At 44.9% G+C, this 17,102-nt stretch overlaps 1 protein-coding gene across 2 annotated transcripts in view; it reads right to left on the bottom strand.

The window, feature by feature from the left end:
- Nucleotides 1-17,102, bottom strand: part of LOC129325016 (membrane-spanning 4-domains subfamily A member 12-like) — a 34,894-nt gene that overhangs the window by 12,027 nt on the left and 5,765 nt on the right. Inside the window, exons 3-4 of one of the 2 annotated variants that reach the window (XM_054972508.1) lie at nt 12,209-12,334; nt 6,512-6,568 (exon numbers count right to left, since the gene is read on the bottom strand). In XM_054972508.1, coding sequence (XP_054828483.1) covers nt 6,512-6,568; nt 12,209-12,334 — 183 coding nt within the window. The remainder of the gene's footprint in view (nt 1-6,511; nt 6,569-12,208; nt 12,335-17,102) is intronic. The other variant, XM_054972509.1, reaches the window with a different exon arrangement.

A 17,102-nucleotide genomic window follows, 5' to 3' on the forward strand; every position in this document is an offset into this window, starting at 1 on the left:
GGAAGAAGGGAAATTTATCATTTGTAGCAGGGTGCAAAATTTCCCCTATCAGTTGGTACTGTGACCATTGTCTTAACCAGGTTTTCTTCTGTGTTGATTTTGAGATACACAGCCCTTGCTGGATAACAGAAAGGAGGCTGCAAAATAAACTCTGGGACTTTCCCCCTCTAACTTTCTGGTTTCCTGCAGAAAGTTTCCTGGCTTGCATGTCAACACCAAAATTTAGTGACCGTCCAGTGATATACAGAGAAACATTTGTTGTTTTATGTCTAGGGATTGGGCTTTTGCCCTGGTTCTGATATAAAGTTGTTACCGGTTATTTAAAATACAGTAAGCAGTTGTTGCTCTAACGTTGCTCAAGTTTGAGTGTTGTTATTAGGAAGCTAGGTTTCCTTCTTTTATTTTGGCTTAGTCCTGACTTGATTCTGGTGGAATGCACCATTTGATTTTGGGTTAAAGTTATTGATTATTGTTGATCCTGTGGTTGAGGAAGGCTGATACTGTAGAACTCTTGCCTTGTTGTGGCTTTGTTCCACACCAAGTTCTTGTTTGAATGAGACTTTAAGTTTAAGAAATTGGGGGGAGGGAGGAATTACTTTTTATTTTCTTTATTTTGTTATGGGTTTATTTTATTTAATGCCAGCAACTCCTTCTCCCAGGTCTCCATTTTAAGTAAAGTTATGCTTGCTTTGGGGACATTGGACCAAGGATTTTGTTAAATTGAGATTTGTCTGCCAGTGTAGAAAACAATGGGTTCCCTGCACATCTAGATTCTCTCTTGTTTTATTTCAACTACTGGGTAGAACAGGCTGCCTTTTTTTCTGCCTGCAACCACCAAAACTTGTGCATGTGACCATGAACTTGATGTAATGATTCTTATCACTACGGCTTTGAGCTGACAGCATTCACCAGAACCAAATGCTGTGATAAGTGGTCCCTTTTAAAGTCAGTCATCATCACCCACCTCTGAAGCTTTAGGCGACCTCAGTTTGCCTAAGCAGTCTTCATGAGATACTACACCTCACTTGGCTCTAACAAATCAGGGGAGGAAACTGAAGCTTTCATTTCATGATATTAATGGCGATAAACAATGTTTATCCGATGCCAGACCAGCTGGTGAATAATAGAACGAATTTTTCTTTGAGCATGAATTGGCAGTATTAATTGCTCTGTAAGGAGGCTTTATTGCCTTGTGAAGTGTTTGATTGTAAACTGAATAAGAACAAGGTACAGCTATGTGGGCTTTGGGGCCAATCAATGTTCTTGGAACTTGTGCTACCTGACTAGCCCATGTGTGGAGACCCTCACACTTACCTGACCGAGCTGCAACAAAAAGCAATGGTTTCAAGTGAGTGCCTTTTTACAGGAGTACCCAGCCCACCCTACCCGGGGAGATTTGTGCCGGGAAGGGCTTCTCTCTTTCCTGCTCTCTGACAGTTGATTGGTTTGCCCCGGTCCTTCTTTACTCCCTTATCTGTTTGACCCATGAGGTCTCTCACATGGAAAAGAGGGGTGGGGGCTTTGCAGCACAAACTTTAAAATCATGGAATGCCCCTGAGTTTTATATGATGACAAAAAGGATATTGTAATGTTTTATAACAGGTCAAAGGACTTTTCATCACCATTGGGTTTATGCTTCCCTTTTTAGCAATTGTAAATGGGTTTTAAATCCTGGTTGGTGATAGTGAATGTGAAGTTTATTGTAGAACAGAGGATTTGTAATTTATACCATTCAGAGGAAGTGGGATTGGTAGATAGAAAAAGGAAAGGAAGATAGGGATATTAACTCCAGCTTGAATAAACAGAAGAATGCGATTAAACAGAATTAGGATGGGCCAATGCCCTGCCCTTCTTCTGGTCATGATACACTTAAGAACTACTTCTACCACCATTTGATATCTCCCATACAGAATAACACTTTCAGAATTGTCAACTGATGCCTCTAAATATGAGATCCAGCTGAGTGTACTTTTAAATCACCTTCATGAATGAGTTCTAATCTCCCAAGTTGTTCCAGGAGATGTTGCTGCCCCTGACATAAAATCCCTGGAGACTTGGTCCACCAGAAGTGAACTGGACTTGTGCCACATTGGGAAAGGCTGAACTTGAATTCTTCTGGCTATGAGTATCGTCATCTGAATAGCAGAAGGAAACCAAGCCACCCATGCATGAAAAAAAGGTTGTAATACCAGATCCCGAATGTGAGTGAACATAAGAGTAGCTATGAGCAGCTGAAACCTCCACCCAGCCTGTTCCTGAGAGTGAGGCAGCAACATGAACTTTGCTTGGCCCTGGAGAGGGAGAATTGAAAGACCTGGACTCTTTAAGTTCTTTTCCAACTTACAAGGACATTGTCTGATAAAGGACTTCTACATGAAGAGAAAGGTCTTCTACATGGTTTAAATTATTTCTCATGGAACGGACTCAAAGGGTTGCGGTCAGAGATCAGCTATCTCCAGAATGGGAGCTATCTTGCGGGGTTCCACAGGGCGCAATCTTATCTCCTTTGTTATTCAACCTTTACATAAAGCCTTTAGAAGAACTAATTCACAGCTATGGAGTTGGGTGATATCAATATGCAGATGACACCCAACTGTATAGCTCTCTATCTAGGTTCCCACAAGATTCAGTAGAAATTTTGGATCGCTGCATGACAGCTGTGGTGAAATGGCTGAAAAAGAACAAATTGAAATTGAACCTAGACAAGATGGAAATGATGCTTCTTGGGAAGGCAGAGATCCTGAAGGACATTGTACTCTCCACTTTTGATGGAGTTTGTCTGACTCTTGAAGACTTGATTAAGAGCCTAGGGATTATACTGGATCCAGTGCTATTACTAGAAAAACAAGTTAAGGCAGCGACAAAAAATGCTTTCTACAACCTCTCCTTAGCCTGGAAAATGGCCTCTTACCTTGACATGGCCAACCTGGCCACCTGGATCAATGCTACGGTAACATCAAGATTATTGCAATGCACTACATAGGTCCAGGGCTTTTTTTCTGCCAGAATGAGCCAGAACTCTGTTCCAGCAGTTCTCCAAAAAGATCACATGATCATGTGTTCTCCTCCCCTCCCTCTCAACCAGCCCTCAACCTGTGTGTTCATGATTTTGTGTCTTCTGTTGCATATCCTCCCTTCAAACTCTCCCCAGTAGTTATGTTAAATCCCCTGTAAACCCCTCTTTTAATTTTGATACCTCTTTATTGATTTAACAGTTTAAAAGGACATATTTTTTTAATCAATCCCCACAGGCCAGATGAAGGGGGGAGGGTTAAAATTTAAAGAGCCCTTTCTGTGTATGACCTGAATTGACTGGAGCTTTGTGGCACAAAGTAGCACATGGGCAATAAAGGGGTTAACAATATAGTTGGACCTGTGCAGTATGGGAGTTGTAGGCAATAAGGATTCTGGGAGCTGTAGTAAAGCATTGTGCTGCTTCCTGTAATGGCCAGTCCCAGGGACGTGAGGGGAGATAGTTCTTTCAGTCTGATTTTCTACCTACTAAATACAGCAAATGGCCCCAAATGAGGAACTGCTTTTAAAAATGTATTTTTAGTTTGCTTAAAAATACACCGATCAGTTGTGCCCTTCTTCCCCCCGCCCCTTGCCTATATTCACTTTCTTGAATTCTGGTACACTAGCAAATAGGCTTTCCTGCTGGGTGGAGTTCTTGTGTTCTTTATATTTTGCCGAAGTAATTGCATGTTTGTGACCTTTTCAATATACCTTCCTTTACTCTTTACCTGTATTGGTAGATTTGTAATGACTCATTTCTCATATGTGTACCAAGTGAAATTGCAAGTGCACACTTGAAAATTCATTGGGGTTTTATTTCTTGTTTAAATTTAGGCTTCATTGAGGGACATTGAATTTTATTTTGTGGATAGTTCCAGATACATTACATTTGCCTTTTAAAAAAACCAATCTGTGCATGGTGTTTATTTCATTTCCATGGCCAGTCATTTTGCATACTCCAAGTCTTGTTTTTGCACCATGAAAATGTTTACATAGATGTTTTTAAGGCAAGAGATGTGGTTTGCCATTGCCTGCCTCTGCAAAACAACCCTGGAGGGATCACCTACTTAGCTTCCGAGATCTAAGATCAGGCTAACCTGGGTTGTCCTGGTCTGGGCTCAGGTGGTATACTGCCCCAGTTAACTCTTTTTTTAAAATTTTTTTATTGGAATTAGAAATATTTTGTCATTTATAACAATCAAATTACTTTAATATTCCAGTTCTAACCCCCTCCCTTCCCCCCCCCATTTGTTGACTTCCAACAGTTTTCCAACCCTTTGTCTATTCTTCCCCTACTCATTTCAACTTATTTTGTCAATTAAACATATACTTTCACACTCTTCTAAGCTAGTCTATTATAACACAGTGCTAAGTCAATTTCCCTTCACTTATCAACTAACTAATACATTCCTGGCATGTTATTCAATAGTAATAATACTGGTAATATTCTCAATATCCTGTACTCTAACTTATTCATACTGCCCCAGTTAACTCTTATGGTCTCAAACCTATGCTTAGTCTCACCTTGCTCATCCCTGATATAGATTGGGGTTGTGTGGGGAGAGGAAAGAGTTCTGGCCCTTTGAGTCCAGTTTGCTTTTGTTAATCAAAGCTTGTGTTCCCTGTGCCGTGGTAGCATTTTTTTAAAAAGATGCTTCATTTCCCCTTTAAAATTCTTATAACAATACAAGAAGCCCAGTTACAATAAGTGTGAATATACCTTTCATCCACACATTTCTCTAATCGTTTTTAAAGTCCCTAACACCCTCTAGCAATTGCTACTTCATTTGGCAGTGAATTCCAGATATTACAGATGCATTCTTTAATATCCAGAGGAGTTAGCTGTGTTAGTCTGTAGTTGCAAAATAATAAAAAGTTCAGTAGCATCTTTAAGGCTAACCAACTTTATTGAGGCATAAGTTTTTTGAGAATTACATACATAAGTGAGTGTCATCAAAATATTGATGGCACCCTATACCAATGCCTCAGACAATCTAATTCAAAAGTCTTTTAATCAAATGGATTCTGGTTTTGGAAAAGGCGTGCTCAAAACTTGGAGGTTGCTGCTCACAAAGTAGATTTCTGGCTCACAACACTGCACTGCTTAGAGGGAACATTGACCAAGTAAGGGGTGGGGAGTGCTCCTGGGGTGGCTCTGCCTTGCATAATGAAGTCACTTCCTGGAAATGACATCATCGCATGGCCTTGGGAGCGTGCACAAGCGCACTTTGCACATACTCATATGATCCCAGTGAGTTCTACCACCTTTTTTCCCAGAAAAAAAGCCCTGTCTCCCATCTAAACTAACTAGGAGAGTCCAACTGGTGCAAAACACTGCAGCTTGACTGTTATTAGGAGTGAGCAAGAGCATGAACATCACTCCCATTCTGCAGTCACTTTGCAGGCCACCCATTAGTTACTGTGCTCAGTTCAAGGTATTGATTATCACTTACAAAGCTCTTCACGGCCTTGGTCCGGCATATCTGTGGGACCACCTCCCTCTCTATGCTCCTCCATGGCAGCTTCACTCTTCCGAACAGGGTCTCCTGCAGGTATTATCCTGCACATGGGTAAAATTAACAGCAGCCCACATGGGGTTTCTCTGTGGTGGCCCCTACCCTGTGGAATGGCCTGCCTGAGGAGGTCAGGACACCCCCCCTTGGCTTTCCACAAATGATACAAAACTGAATTATTCAATTATACAGCCCTCCTCAGATAGAAGGGCTGAATAGGAGGGCTGTATTGTAGGGAGATCTCAGATGATCTGCTAATGAGTTAGGAACCATAGACTCACTATGTTGTATTGGATTCCTGCTAATGCTATGTCTTTATGATCTTGTATCTATTTACCCTATGGCATTGTTTATTGGAAATGTTCCTGATATTGCCTGTACTGATCTCACATTGTGTAATCTGCCTTGAGTCTCAGTGAGAAAGGCAAACTATAAATGACATAAATAAAATAAATAAATAAATTCAGAAACAGAACAACTGAAGACTGAATCAACCCAAGGATATACACTGCTGTGTATAAACAGCAGTGTATATAAGGATAGACTCCAGCAAAGTTTCATGTAGCTCACAGGCTGAATGGCAGAAAAAACAAAGAAGGTATTGCTTATGCTGTTATGTTTATTGTCCTTGGCATTTTGGGTTTAATTTTGGCAATTTTGATGGTGGTGCATTTTGGACACCTGATATTTCCTTGAGGTGTAAGTGACCAGAGGAAAGGAGTAGTTTATTATTGGTGAGTTTGGTCAAATTTTTTTCATTTCCTTTGACAGTTATGGACATGAGCCGCAAACTCTGCTTATCCTAGTCACCCAACTCTCCAGGAATTTTCCAAGCAGATATTGACAGCCTTATATGCAAACAACTTTGATTTATGATACATTAATATGAGAACAGTGTTAAGGTTACCATATAATCCTGTGTAACAAATGGGAAGGTATTTTTTAATCCATCTTTATAAAAGAAAACATTTCATATGTCTTACCCAGCAACGGCTCAGATTTTTTTCAGCTGACACAGAAAGGGATCCAGAACCAATGAACTGTCCAAAAGAGAAAAACGCATCAGAAAATATTTTAATTAAAATTTACAAAAAATAATTATCTTTGCTCAGAAAAATCAGTGTAATTGGTGTGATATTGGCCTATTTTCTCCCTTTAGTTCATCTTTAAACAGGAAAAGAATTGGCTTCTGGCAGTCTTAAGAAATGCACTGACATAGTTTGAAGAGGATCAGCAATAGATTTTTCAGTTATGAGGCAAGTTGGCTTTTCCTTTCCCTTTGCTTATTAACTGACACTTATACTGTTTCTTGATGAAAAGTAGCATTGTTAAGACGAATTTTCTTAATTCCTCTTTATCCAATTTCTCCCTGAAATCTAACAATCTATTTCTTTTCCTGTTTTTAGAAATTTGGAGTCTGTGGAGGTTCTGCAAAATTTCAGAATTTTGTTCAGCAGATTCTCAGAGGCAGGCAGTGGCTTCCCAAACCTTCCTACCCTCCTGCTAGAGTGCTCTGTTGTGTGTAACATCAAAAAACAAACAAACAAAACCTGCAAGGGCTGAAGTTACAAAAAGTACACAGAGGTGTAACAGAAATGTACAAAGAGAAATGAAAGATAAATTAAAGATAAATTATTTTTCTTTTTGAAGGAGAAAAAGAGAATAAGAGGATTCAATGACTATATCTTTAAAAAGTGAATTTTGGAAAAAGAATTTCCATTCTCCATAACAATGCTAACTGAAAGGGGCTGCTCCGTCATTTATTTTTGAGTCCCATCACTCCGCATCAAGCGCCTTGCATGTTTATCAATTGTTTGCTAATTTATTTTTAAAGTTCTGTCACTGTCTATTTAAACTGTGATACCTGCTCCTTTAGGGGAGCAAAGATGGCTTTACGACAGACACAAGGCGAGCCAACCCTGTGTACAGCCTGGGTCTAAGAGAGGCAAGTTGATTCATGATCCACCTAAATGCTGGACAATCAGTGACACACAAAGCTCTTCCTGTTCCAAATTAGAAGCACAAGTTCTCTCCAGTCCCCAGACTTTACAATATACAGTATTGCCCCTGAGGACTTGAGTGGCTTGTTGGAAAACTTGTGACCAGTCTAATGCAGCTGGAACCTTTGGTGCATAGCAGAAGACACTGTCTGAAAAAACAGGAATGTTGATCTAACCAAACCAAACCAAGTGCCCAGAGATGTGGAGGAAGTATCCAAGTAACTAAAGAAAGATGCTGCCTGGAAAAATCACATAGATAGGATTGTCTATCCAGATCAAATGAGCAAAGCAATGCAGAGCTGGAATGAGTCTGTGCTCCTTAGCTAGACACGTAGCCACAGAGAAACATGATGTAGTTGGATTCGGTTTCGTTTTCTCAGCCATGTTGGACGCTCCTCTTCGCGGGCTCGAGAGGAAGCGCCCGAGCACCCTGTCCGGGCGGCTGATCTGCGAAGATTAGCCCCCAAAACTCCCAGTGAGGGAGGCTGGGTCCGGGACGCTGCGGGAAGAGCCCCCTGGAATCAATGCGGGGGGTTAATTGCCCGTTTGTCCCTACGGAGGCCGGCGGACGTGCGCGGCGCCTCGAGTGCTGCCGGGCCATGGAAAACGGCAAAGAGCAGAATTAAGCGAGAGCCTGCAAGTAAGCGAATCCCTTCTGATACTACAAGCGTACGTGAAGGAGTGGTGGGATCTGAAGCTAAGAAGGCTTGTTCTTCCCCTTTGCTGAGTTTCAGAATCCGGCTGGCGGTTCCCCCCCCTAAAATGGCAACAAAAAAACAAAGTCCTGCCCTGGGCAAGTCAGTTTCGGCTGCCCTAAAAGGAGAGTCATTGGAGGAGGTAGTGCGGAGGGCGGTTGGTGAAGCTATAAAACCCTTTGTTGACAAGCTGAATGAAACAGATCAAAGGGTGGGCTTAATTGAGAGCGAAGTGAAAACCATTAAGGAAGCAGCGGGGGGGGGGGCAGAGAAGTCTGCTTGGGAAAGTGCGTCACTCGTGAAGGCTACGAATAAAGAGCTCAAACTGGTGGAGAATCAGCTGATCGGGCTACAAGTGGAACGAACACAGACAATTTTGCGTCTCCAGAATGTGAAAGAGGAGGAAAATGAGGATTTACGGGGTCTGGTCTCGGAACTATTGGTGACACCCGCGAGGGCAACTAAAGAAGAAGTAAAAAGCGCCATTTTGGAAGTCCGTCGGGCTACTTCAAAATATGCAATGAAGCGTCAGTTGCCTCGCGAGATCATCATTGATTTTTCATCTAAGAGGATCCGGGACACTATCCTATATAATTCATACAATGCGGATTTGGACTTTTTGGGTAATAAAATTGAGATATTGAAAGACGTCCCATTTCTAGTTCGGAAAAGACGTTTTAAGTATAAAAAGTTCGCAGCTCTTCTGAGAGAACGTGGAATAAAGTACAAATGGTTATTTCCGGAAAGAATCTGGTTCAGTCACAAAGATCAAGCTTTCAAGTTATTATCAGAAGATCAACTAAGGGATTTTGAGGATAAAAATCCGGGATTTCAGTGCACCAAGCAAGACGAAAAGGAGAAGTCTGAGGGGGAGGGGGAGGAAATGAGCACTGCGGCTGCAGCTGCTCAGAGAGAATTGCATCCGGGACCCAGGAGGGGAAGAAAAATTTAATTTGAATTTAAATTGTAATTTGCATTTAGTAAGGTCAACCACTCCATCAATATAATATAAAGCTTTAACTTTTGAATAATGGCAGTATGAAGGGAAAACATGAAACGTAGTGTTTAGTGTTTGTAGATTACCTTCCCCTTTTTCCTCACCCCCCCTTCCCTTTCTCTTTTTTCTCCTTTCCTTCCCATCCCTTGTGCTATTGTAGTCTTTTGTAGTTACTGTTTTGTAGGGTATGTATGTATGTAGTAGTTTTGTATGTTAGATATTGAAAAATAAAAAATATTATTAAAAAAAAAAGAGAAACATGATGTAGTTGGAGAGGTAGGGGAGGAGCTTTGCTTAGAGCTAGGAGCTCAAATCATAGCTCAGCCCCCCCCCCCAACCCATTCCCTGCCCCTAGATGAGCCCAGCCATTCAGAACAAAGGAGCTGTCTGCACAACACTCTCCTGGATTTATTTATTAGAAGCTATGGACACTCATGAACCTTAAACTGAATCAGTTAATTGATCTTCTCTGACTGGCATCTGCTCTCCAGGACCACAGGTAGAAGTCTTTCACATCACCTGTGCCTTTTAACTAGAGATTCCAAAGAATGAACCTCGAACCTTCTGCATGCAAGATGGATGCTCAGCCACTGAGCCATGTCATTCCCTATAGATACTGCTCTGCAGCAAGTTGCTACAAGGCAACTTACCCAGAATTCTCAGTGGATAATTGTTAAGCCAGCCTTCCTCTTGTCCTAGCTGTAGCTCGCTGCTGTCTCTGTTACTCTTCTGAGGCCACAGAGGCTATGGGGGAAAATACTCTTTCTGCCAGGATATAGGATGTTGGATTAGCACCCAGCAGGTAGATGCTGCTGTTCCAAAGAGCACACTGCTTCTCTGAGGACAGATGTCAGTTGTTAACTCCTTCCCATTAGCTACATCATTAGCAAAAGGAGAATCTTTTGATATGGTACACAGAAGATGAGATAGTCAAAGTGCAAATGGTGAAGTGGGCTATAAATTTTAATAAAGAAATAACAATGGAGGCGTGGGAATACTTGTGGAAAAACACATTGAAGATCACGACATGCACTAATATTAAAGAGAATGTCTACAAAATGATTTATCGTTGGTACCTGACACCAAAGAAAATTGCATTAGGGAATTTGAACATGTCCAATAAATGCTGGAAATGTAAAAAGCATGAAGGATCTTTGTACCATATGTGGTGGACTTGTGAGGTAGCTAGGCAGTACTGGGGGGAAATAACCAGAGTGATAAGTGAAATTTTACAATTTCAAGTTAATAAGAACCCAGAACTGCTGCTACTGAATTTGGGAATGGAGGACATCCCAGCACAATATAGGACATTGTTATTTTACATGACGGCAGCGGCTAGACTTTTGTATGCGCAAAAGTGGAAAGTACAAGAAGTGCCAACTATCGAGGACTGGATTTACAAATTGCTGCTGTACATGGCGGAAATGGACAAAATGACAAGGATACTGAGGGACCTTGATCCAGGACAGTTTAATATGGATTGGAAGAAGTTGAAACAATATTTGGTGAAAAAATGGGAGGTGGGAGGAGAACTGTGGCAGTTTGAAAATTACTGAAATATAACAAAAGAAGAGGGAAGTGACTTTACCGGGGGGAGGAAAGTTAAAGGAGAAATTCTAAGCAATTATATTATTTGACTATTAAATATAGTATTAAGCAATAGAGGTGTTATTATAATAATTATAAAGAATTATAAGGATAGAAATTAATTAGTTTCATTTCTGGCAGATAACTGTTTAATGGAGAAATTATATAATCAAAATAGAATGAATATAAGAAAGGTGGAAAGAAATATATAGTAACATACAGAATATGAGTTAAATTGTTTAACCTGTGCCGAATGTATATCGTGTTCATAGAAGTACTCAGAAATATGCAGTATATGGGTCAAATTGATTGATTATTGCCGGCAGATAATTGTATAATGGAGAAATTATATAATTAAAATATAATGAACATAAGATAGGTAGAAGGAAGTAAAGAGTAACATATAGAGTGTAGGTTAAATTGATTGACTTATGTCGAATGTATATTATGTTTATAGAAGTACTTAAAGTCATGTAGAATGTGAGACAAATTGTTTGTCCCATATTGATGAGACTAGAATGTGTAAGATAGAGTATAGAGTACAAAAAATAGATAAATGATTATTATTAAAGGGTATATGCCAGGAATGTAATGTCTAGTTGATAAGTTAAGTGGGAAAGGGAACAGAGATAGCACGGTGTTATAATAGATAAGCTTAGAAGAGAGCGAAAGTATATGTTTATTAGAATAAAATAAGTATGAAATGAGTAGGGGGAAAATGGATAAGGGGTTGGAAAACTGTTGGAAGTCAACAAAAGGGGGGGAAGGGAGGGGGTTAGAACTGGAATATTTAAAGGAAATTGATTGTAATGAGCATAATACTGATTGGTTTCTAATCCAATAAAAAATTTTCAAAAAAAAAAAAGCAAAAGGAGAATCTGGAAGATCCCCAGTTCTCCTGAGCTTGCTGCTATTGTTAGCAGTCAGATCCCCAGTTACCTTTGCTTACTGTCTCCTTTAATGCTAATTCCTCCAACTAATTAAGGAGACTACCTATTTGGGTAACACTATCGCTACTGCTCAATAGGGTACAGGCTAGCTGGTTGCTACTGAAGGCTGAGAGAAGAGGGACCAGGATAGTTGGACCAATGAAAGGAATCTCATTCTTCCTGTTTTCTCTTCTGCTTTTTGGTTGCACTGGAGTTTAACAGAATGCTGGAGCCATTGAATGAAACACTGCAAAATGACTTGTATTTAGAGAAGTATGTAGTCTTTAAGCTTCAAGATGAGTAACATCTCTATTTCTTCTGTCTGCATAATAATCTTGTTCCTGTTGTATTTTACGGGAATTAAATTGTAAAAAGATAGGAAGCTGCATAATGAGGATCTACATCAAGGCTTAAATTAAAACCACAGACATTGAAACATATTGACTTTAAAGATAAACATTATAGTACTTACAAAAAGCCCACCCCAGAAGGGATAGCCAGAAATGGTGGTCAATGATACATAGTAGTGGATATTAAAAATAACAGCTAAGACACCCCCAAATCCAATGTGTATCAATCCAATCATAATCTGAATGGCCTGTGGGGGGAGGACACAAAAAACAAGAAGATAAAGCAGTTGCTTGAACCTGGGAAAGACATAAGCCTGAGATGACAATTTTAGAATGGGTAAAAATGCCGGAAGCTGAGCTGGTCTATTTCCTTTAGTCAATGCAAAACAAAATTGAAACAGAATCTCTTATTTTTCTAGAATTCATCAAAGGAATGTGAACACCTCAGTTTAAAGATGTTTTAATCCAAATACAGATGAAATACAAGTGCTGAACAGTGGTTTTGTCCCAGCTACCAGATAATTTGTCCAGTTCTGATCCTTAACCACAATGACAATTGCTGATCGATTTTGCGAAGAAGCTGAAGTTCCTCACCCTAGTGACACTTTTATAGCCTTTCATAAAAGCTTCAATAGCATTTGTTGCCTTTGTGTTATGTCAGTCTGCGTTCTGGCTCAAATGATTCACACAACAACTTTCTTGGGTTAGAAAATGGCCACAACTTTACTAATTACAGCTTGATAGAGCATTGGCCAGGCACCTGGGCTCAGATCTCCATTGGCATTGGAGGGCCATCCTGCCGCCCGATGCATCCTCTGCCAGCCCCATGCTGGACCACCGTAGCAAGTGTCATCTGCCACCAGCACATGCCAGGCGGTCTTCTCTTCCCAATCCTTTGGGGTGAGCAGACCTGTGGCCCACTCATCCTGTTGGGATCTGGCCCAATGCCGCAAAACCGCCATGGGAGGAGAGCCGGAGGAAAAAGTTGGAGCTGCTTCCCTCCCCTAAGGGTTCCCGACTTTAATGACCAAAGGAAGGCAAAAAACCCCAAGGGGCCTTGGCCAGTCTGGCCCCATGTGGGGAAAAAATTCCTTCCTGGCCCCCACAGGCAACTGGCTCAATTAGCCCTGGGGATCTCTGCTGGGACCCCAAAGGGGGCCCCACTGCATCCCCTGGCTCCAAGCTCCGGCTGCGCCGCTCATCCTGATGTCGTCGCCAGTCATTGGCCATCGTACCCAGGGGATGTCTTACCTGCAGCTAGATCAAACAATGTTAGTGCCTTCTCTTATCACAGACACTCTGGAAGCCCACCAGGCAATAGCCTAATCAGTCTGCCGGCAACCCCGGCCAGGTTGCCATGGCTGCTGCACTGCCTGCTGCTTGAGGGCTGGATCTCTGGACTGCCCTGAACTGGAACCTTGTGAGCCAGCTACTGTTGGCATGGTCCAGGAGCTGGCCTGTCACCACTGGGCATCTGCTCCAGCGCTCAGGCTGCCCATGCCACCGCCCTGTCGGATGTGTCCCCAGCTGACCCAGCCCCCCACAGAAAAAAGGCTGCCCTGTACTGCATGGTCTTGGGCTGAGTTGCAGCCCTGGTCAGGTGCCCCCAAGATGACCTGTGAGGCTGCCATGATGGGCTACCCAGGGTCTCCACTGGGGGGCTCCCTGCAGGCCTGCCCTGCTGTGGCCCGCTGTGCCATAAACTGCCAGCTGGGTTGGCCCACCCTTTGCCTGCCTGCCAGCTGGTCACCACATGCATCTGGATTGTCTTGTGAGCCTGCTCAGACTCATCCCTCCCTGTCAAGTGATCCAGGCCCCTGGGGCGCCCACTCGGATTCATCCATCCCCACTGGGTGTTCCGACCCCAGCTGTCCTGTGCACCCTGGTGGTCTTGGGTGCATACCTGGACACATCCATCCCTGCTAAGGGGTTCCAGAAACCCCTCTTCCAGACCCTCCTGCTCCGCCCGGCGAGCCATCTGGAGAGGATGGCCGAGAATGCAGGACAGCCACCTCGCGCACCTGTCTGCAGATGGTGCCCGTGAATTCGGCATTCCAATGTTCTCAAGTTTCCCCTGCTCTTCCTGGAAGGGTTCTGGGTGCCATTCAGCGTTCGGAGTCCGAACCCGAAATCCATCATCCTGACACTGAGGAAGGAGGCGTCTGCCTTTTGTTTGTTACCCTGGTTGCGTGGCGGGCACCAACACCCCATAGTGTCACAACCAAAGGGGTGCCGGCTTGCGCGCCAAACCACAAGACTCGCTCCAAGCACAAGGATTGACTGTTCGCCGTTCGCAGTACTGTCTGATTTTAGTGCCGCAACCCAAGGAGTGCCAGCCTGCGCGCCAATCCCCTGTTGTGGGATTGGTCACTCCAGAGGCCTACCATGTTCAGGATTGGGATGAGCTCCATAGCGCTGGGTCTCCAGGAGTGCCATCCCCATCCATGTCTCCGGCCATCAGTGTGTTTCTGCCATCTCCACTGGAGGATTCACCCTCAGGATGCACCTGCCAATAGCATTTGTGCCATCTTCCCTTGGGGGATTCACCCTCAGGATGCAAACCTGCACAGGATACACCTCCCTGTGGTGGCACTCGCTTGTTGATTCTTTGTGCATGTCTCGCAGTGGTCCCAGTCTCTGGCCTGGTCATTCCACACCTCCTTCTGAATCCAGGGTTCCAGCCTCCCTATCAAATAATAGAGCTTCTACTTGTTACTCCCCCTGCGTGTTGGCATCCCAGACAGTTGGCCTCATATCCAAATCAATAAAAGAGACCTCCTCAGCTGCTAGGCTGGCTTCCACCACGGGGTCCCCTATCTGGGCACTTGGAAGATAGTACTTCCTCAAAGCAAGCCATGTAGCTCATATTAACCGAGAGTGTTTCAGGATTAATGATGCTAAATCCCTTTCCATCAGGGCACACCCAGCCAGGAGTCCCCATTCCGCCCCGGGCCCAAATTCCCATGTTTTAGCCCCAAAGGTTCCGATGTTTGAGTCCTGCCTCTCTTCTCAACCACATCTCAAATGGAGCCTTCTGGGACCCTTCAATGGCATTCTATTGCCAATATAGGCCGCTGAGGTTACCGCCTCTGCCCATCAGGCGGAGCTGATGTCCACCCTGGTGCCCTGAGGCCCCTGAGTGCATGGCCATGCCGGTGCGATGTGGCCCGGCCACGGCCCGGGCACCCAGGTGCCACCAACCAGCACACTAGGGCAGCCCCTGGCTTGATGGGACCACCCCAGGACCCCAGCATGCGCTGCACCATTTCTGGCACCAAGGCCCACCAAGGTCCCTTTCATTGCAGCCTGGCTGTGACCTGGGAAACCCAGGCAACACAGCCTGGCATGACAGGGGAGCCCCGGCACACCAGGGGGTGAGGTCTGCCTTCTGCTACCCCCCCCAGCTGGCCCTCCTGGAGGGAGCAGTTCGTGGCCGCCCTCCTCCCCCAGGAGACCCCCCTGGAAGGAGCCCTACACCCACCAACAGATGAAGCCAGAAACGTGCTGCTCCTGCTGACGCTCCTGGGAGGAATGGCGTCGACCACGAGGCTGGACTGGAGGTGTCCTGGGCGCTCCACCCAATACTGGCTGACCCGCCTCTACCGCATCCTTCACAATGGTGACAACCCAGCCCGCTGGTGAGTCAGCGAGCTTCTCTTCTCACACACAGCTACCACAACATCTGTAGTGTCTGGGGTCTGAGACACAGCCCCCAGCCTCGCCGGGAGAAAGCAATGGGAGGCAGCTGGGAGGCGGCTGCCCTGCCACCCCAGCCAGCGGCCAGGGCCAGAGCCTGTCCACCCCAGGGGAAAGGGGCAAAGGTCCAAAGCCCCAGAGGGCTAGAGGGGGCAGGGAGAGGCCAGCTTGTTCCACCCTACAGGGGGAGGATAGGGGGCTGAGCAGAACAGAGGGAGAAGGCAAAGGCAGGGAGAATAGGGACCCAGCAGCAGCCCAAACAGAGCCCTTACCTGCCAAGGAGGAGAAGCAGCCACAGCAGCTCAGAGCCACGCCCCAGCCTCCACCTCAGCTTGAAGACAGTAACCCAGCTCAGAAGATGCTAAGAGCCAAGCCCCTCCAGGTGGAGCTGCTGAAGGCACTCTGTGGGAAGAGCTGGGCAGCCAGCCAAGGGGCCACAGTTGGGCCTGCCTTCAGCAATCAGCTCAGCCAGAGAGGCCTGGCCGCCAGCCAACATGACACAGCTGTTGCTGACCCAGGCAGCCCAGCCAGCTACCCCAGCTGCCGCAGCTTGAGACAGCCCAGGCCAATGCTGGGAGACCAAGGAGGGATGTGGCCTGGCAGGTGGGGCCTGCAAGGAGGGCGGAGCGGTGAGAGAAGGCCCTATAAAGGTTGGCTGGGAAGAGTTCTGGGGTGATGGGTGTGAGTAAGGAGCAATGGCGTGGAGTGGGAGCAGTGCGAGAGTGGAGGCTTGGAAGAGAGTTCTGGGAGGAGGAGATGATGGAGGGCGCAGGGGTGAGCAGGCCAGGTTGAGCAGGCCAGCGAGTGGACTGAGAGGGAGTCTGGGTGATGTATACTGCCCCTCCTTCCACGGAGCAGGGTCCTGCAGCATCCCTGGCACCCCTCTGATGTCAGGGTCGGCCCAGCCAGTGCCCCGCACAGTGGCAGCGACGACGAGCCCTGACATGTAGCTCCAATGCAATGTCTGAAAATCTTGCAGACAAAGAGATCCTGTAGAGAAGTTCCACTCAGGCTTCATGTACACATTACAAACACCTCATGTTCATTGGGGGATAACACAAGGACTTTACATCACATGTGTAATGGGAGCTCTGTGCCTCCCAGACATACATCATCTCTTTTCTGTTTGCAACCAGAGAAGCCAGGTAGAAGGAGCTTTAGCCTCTCCCCCTTGCTATTTTCACACCTGCTGTGGAAAAATGCTCTTATTTGTAGGTTTGGACTGTGTCAAAACCTTCACCCCTGGTTTAAAAAGTATCTCTTAACTGATAACAGGGAGGAGGGAGGAGGGAAAGCCAGATGCTTTTAAAGCTGTAACCA

Source organism: Eublepharis macularius, chromosome 2 (genome assembly GCF_028583425.1).
Source record: "Eublepharis macularius isolate TG4126 chromosome 2, MPM_Emac_v1.0, whole genome shotgun sequence".
Lineage (NCBI taxonomy): Eukaryota > Metazoa > Chordata > Lepidosauria > Squamata > Eublepharidae > Eublepharis > Eublepharis macularius.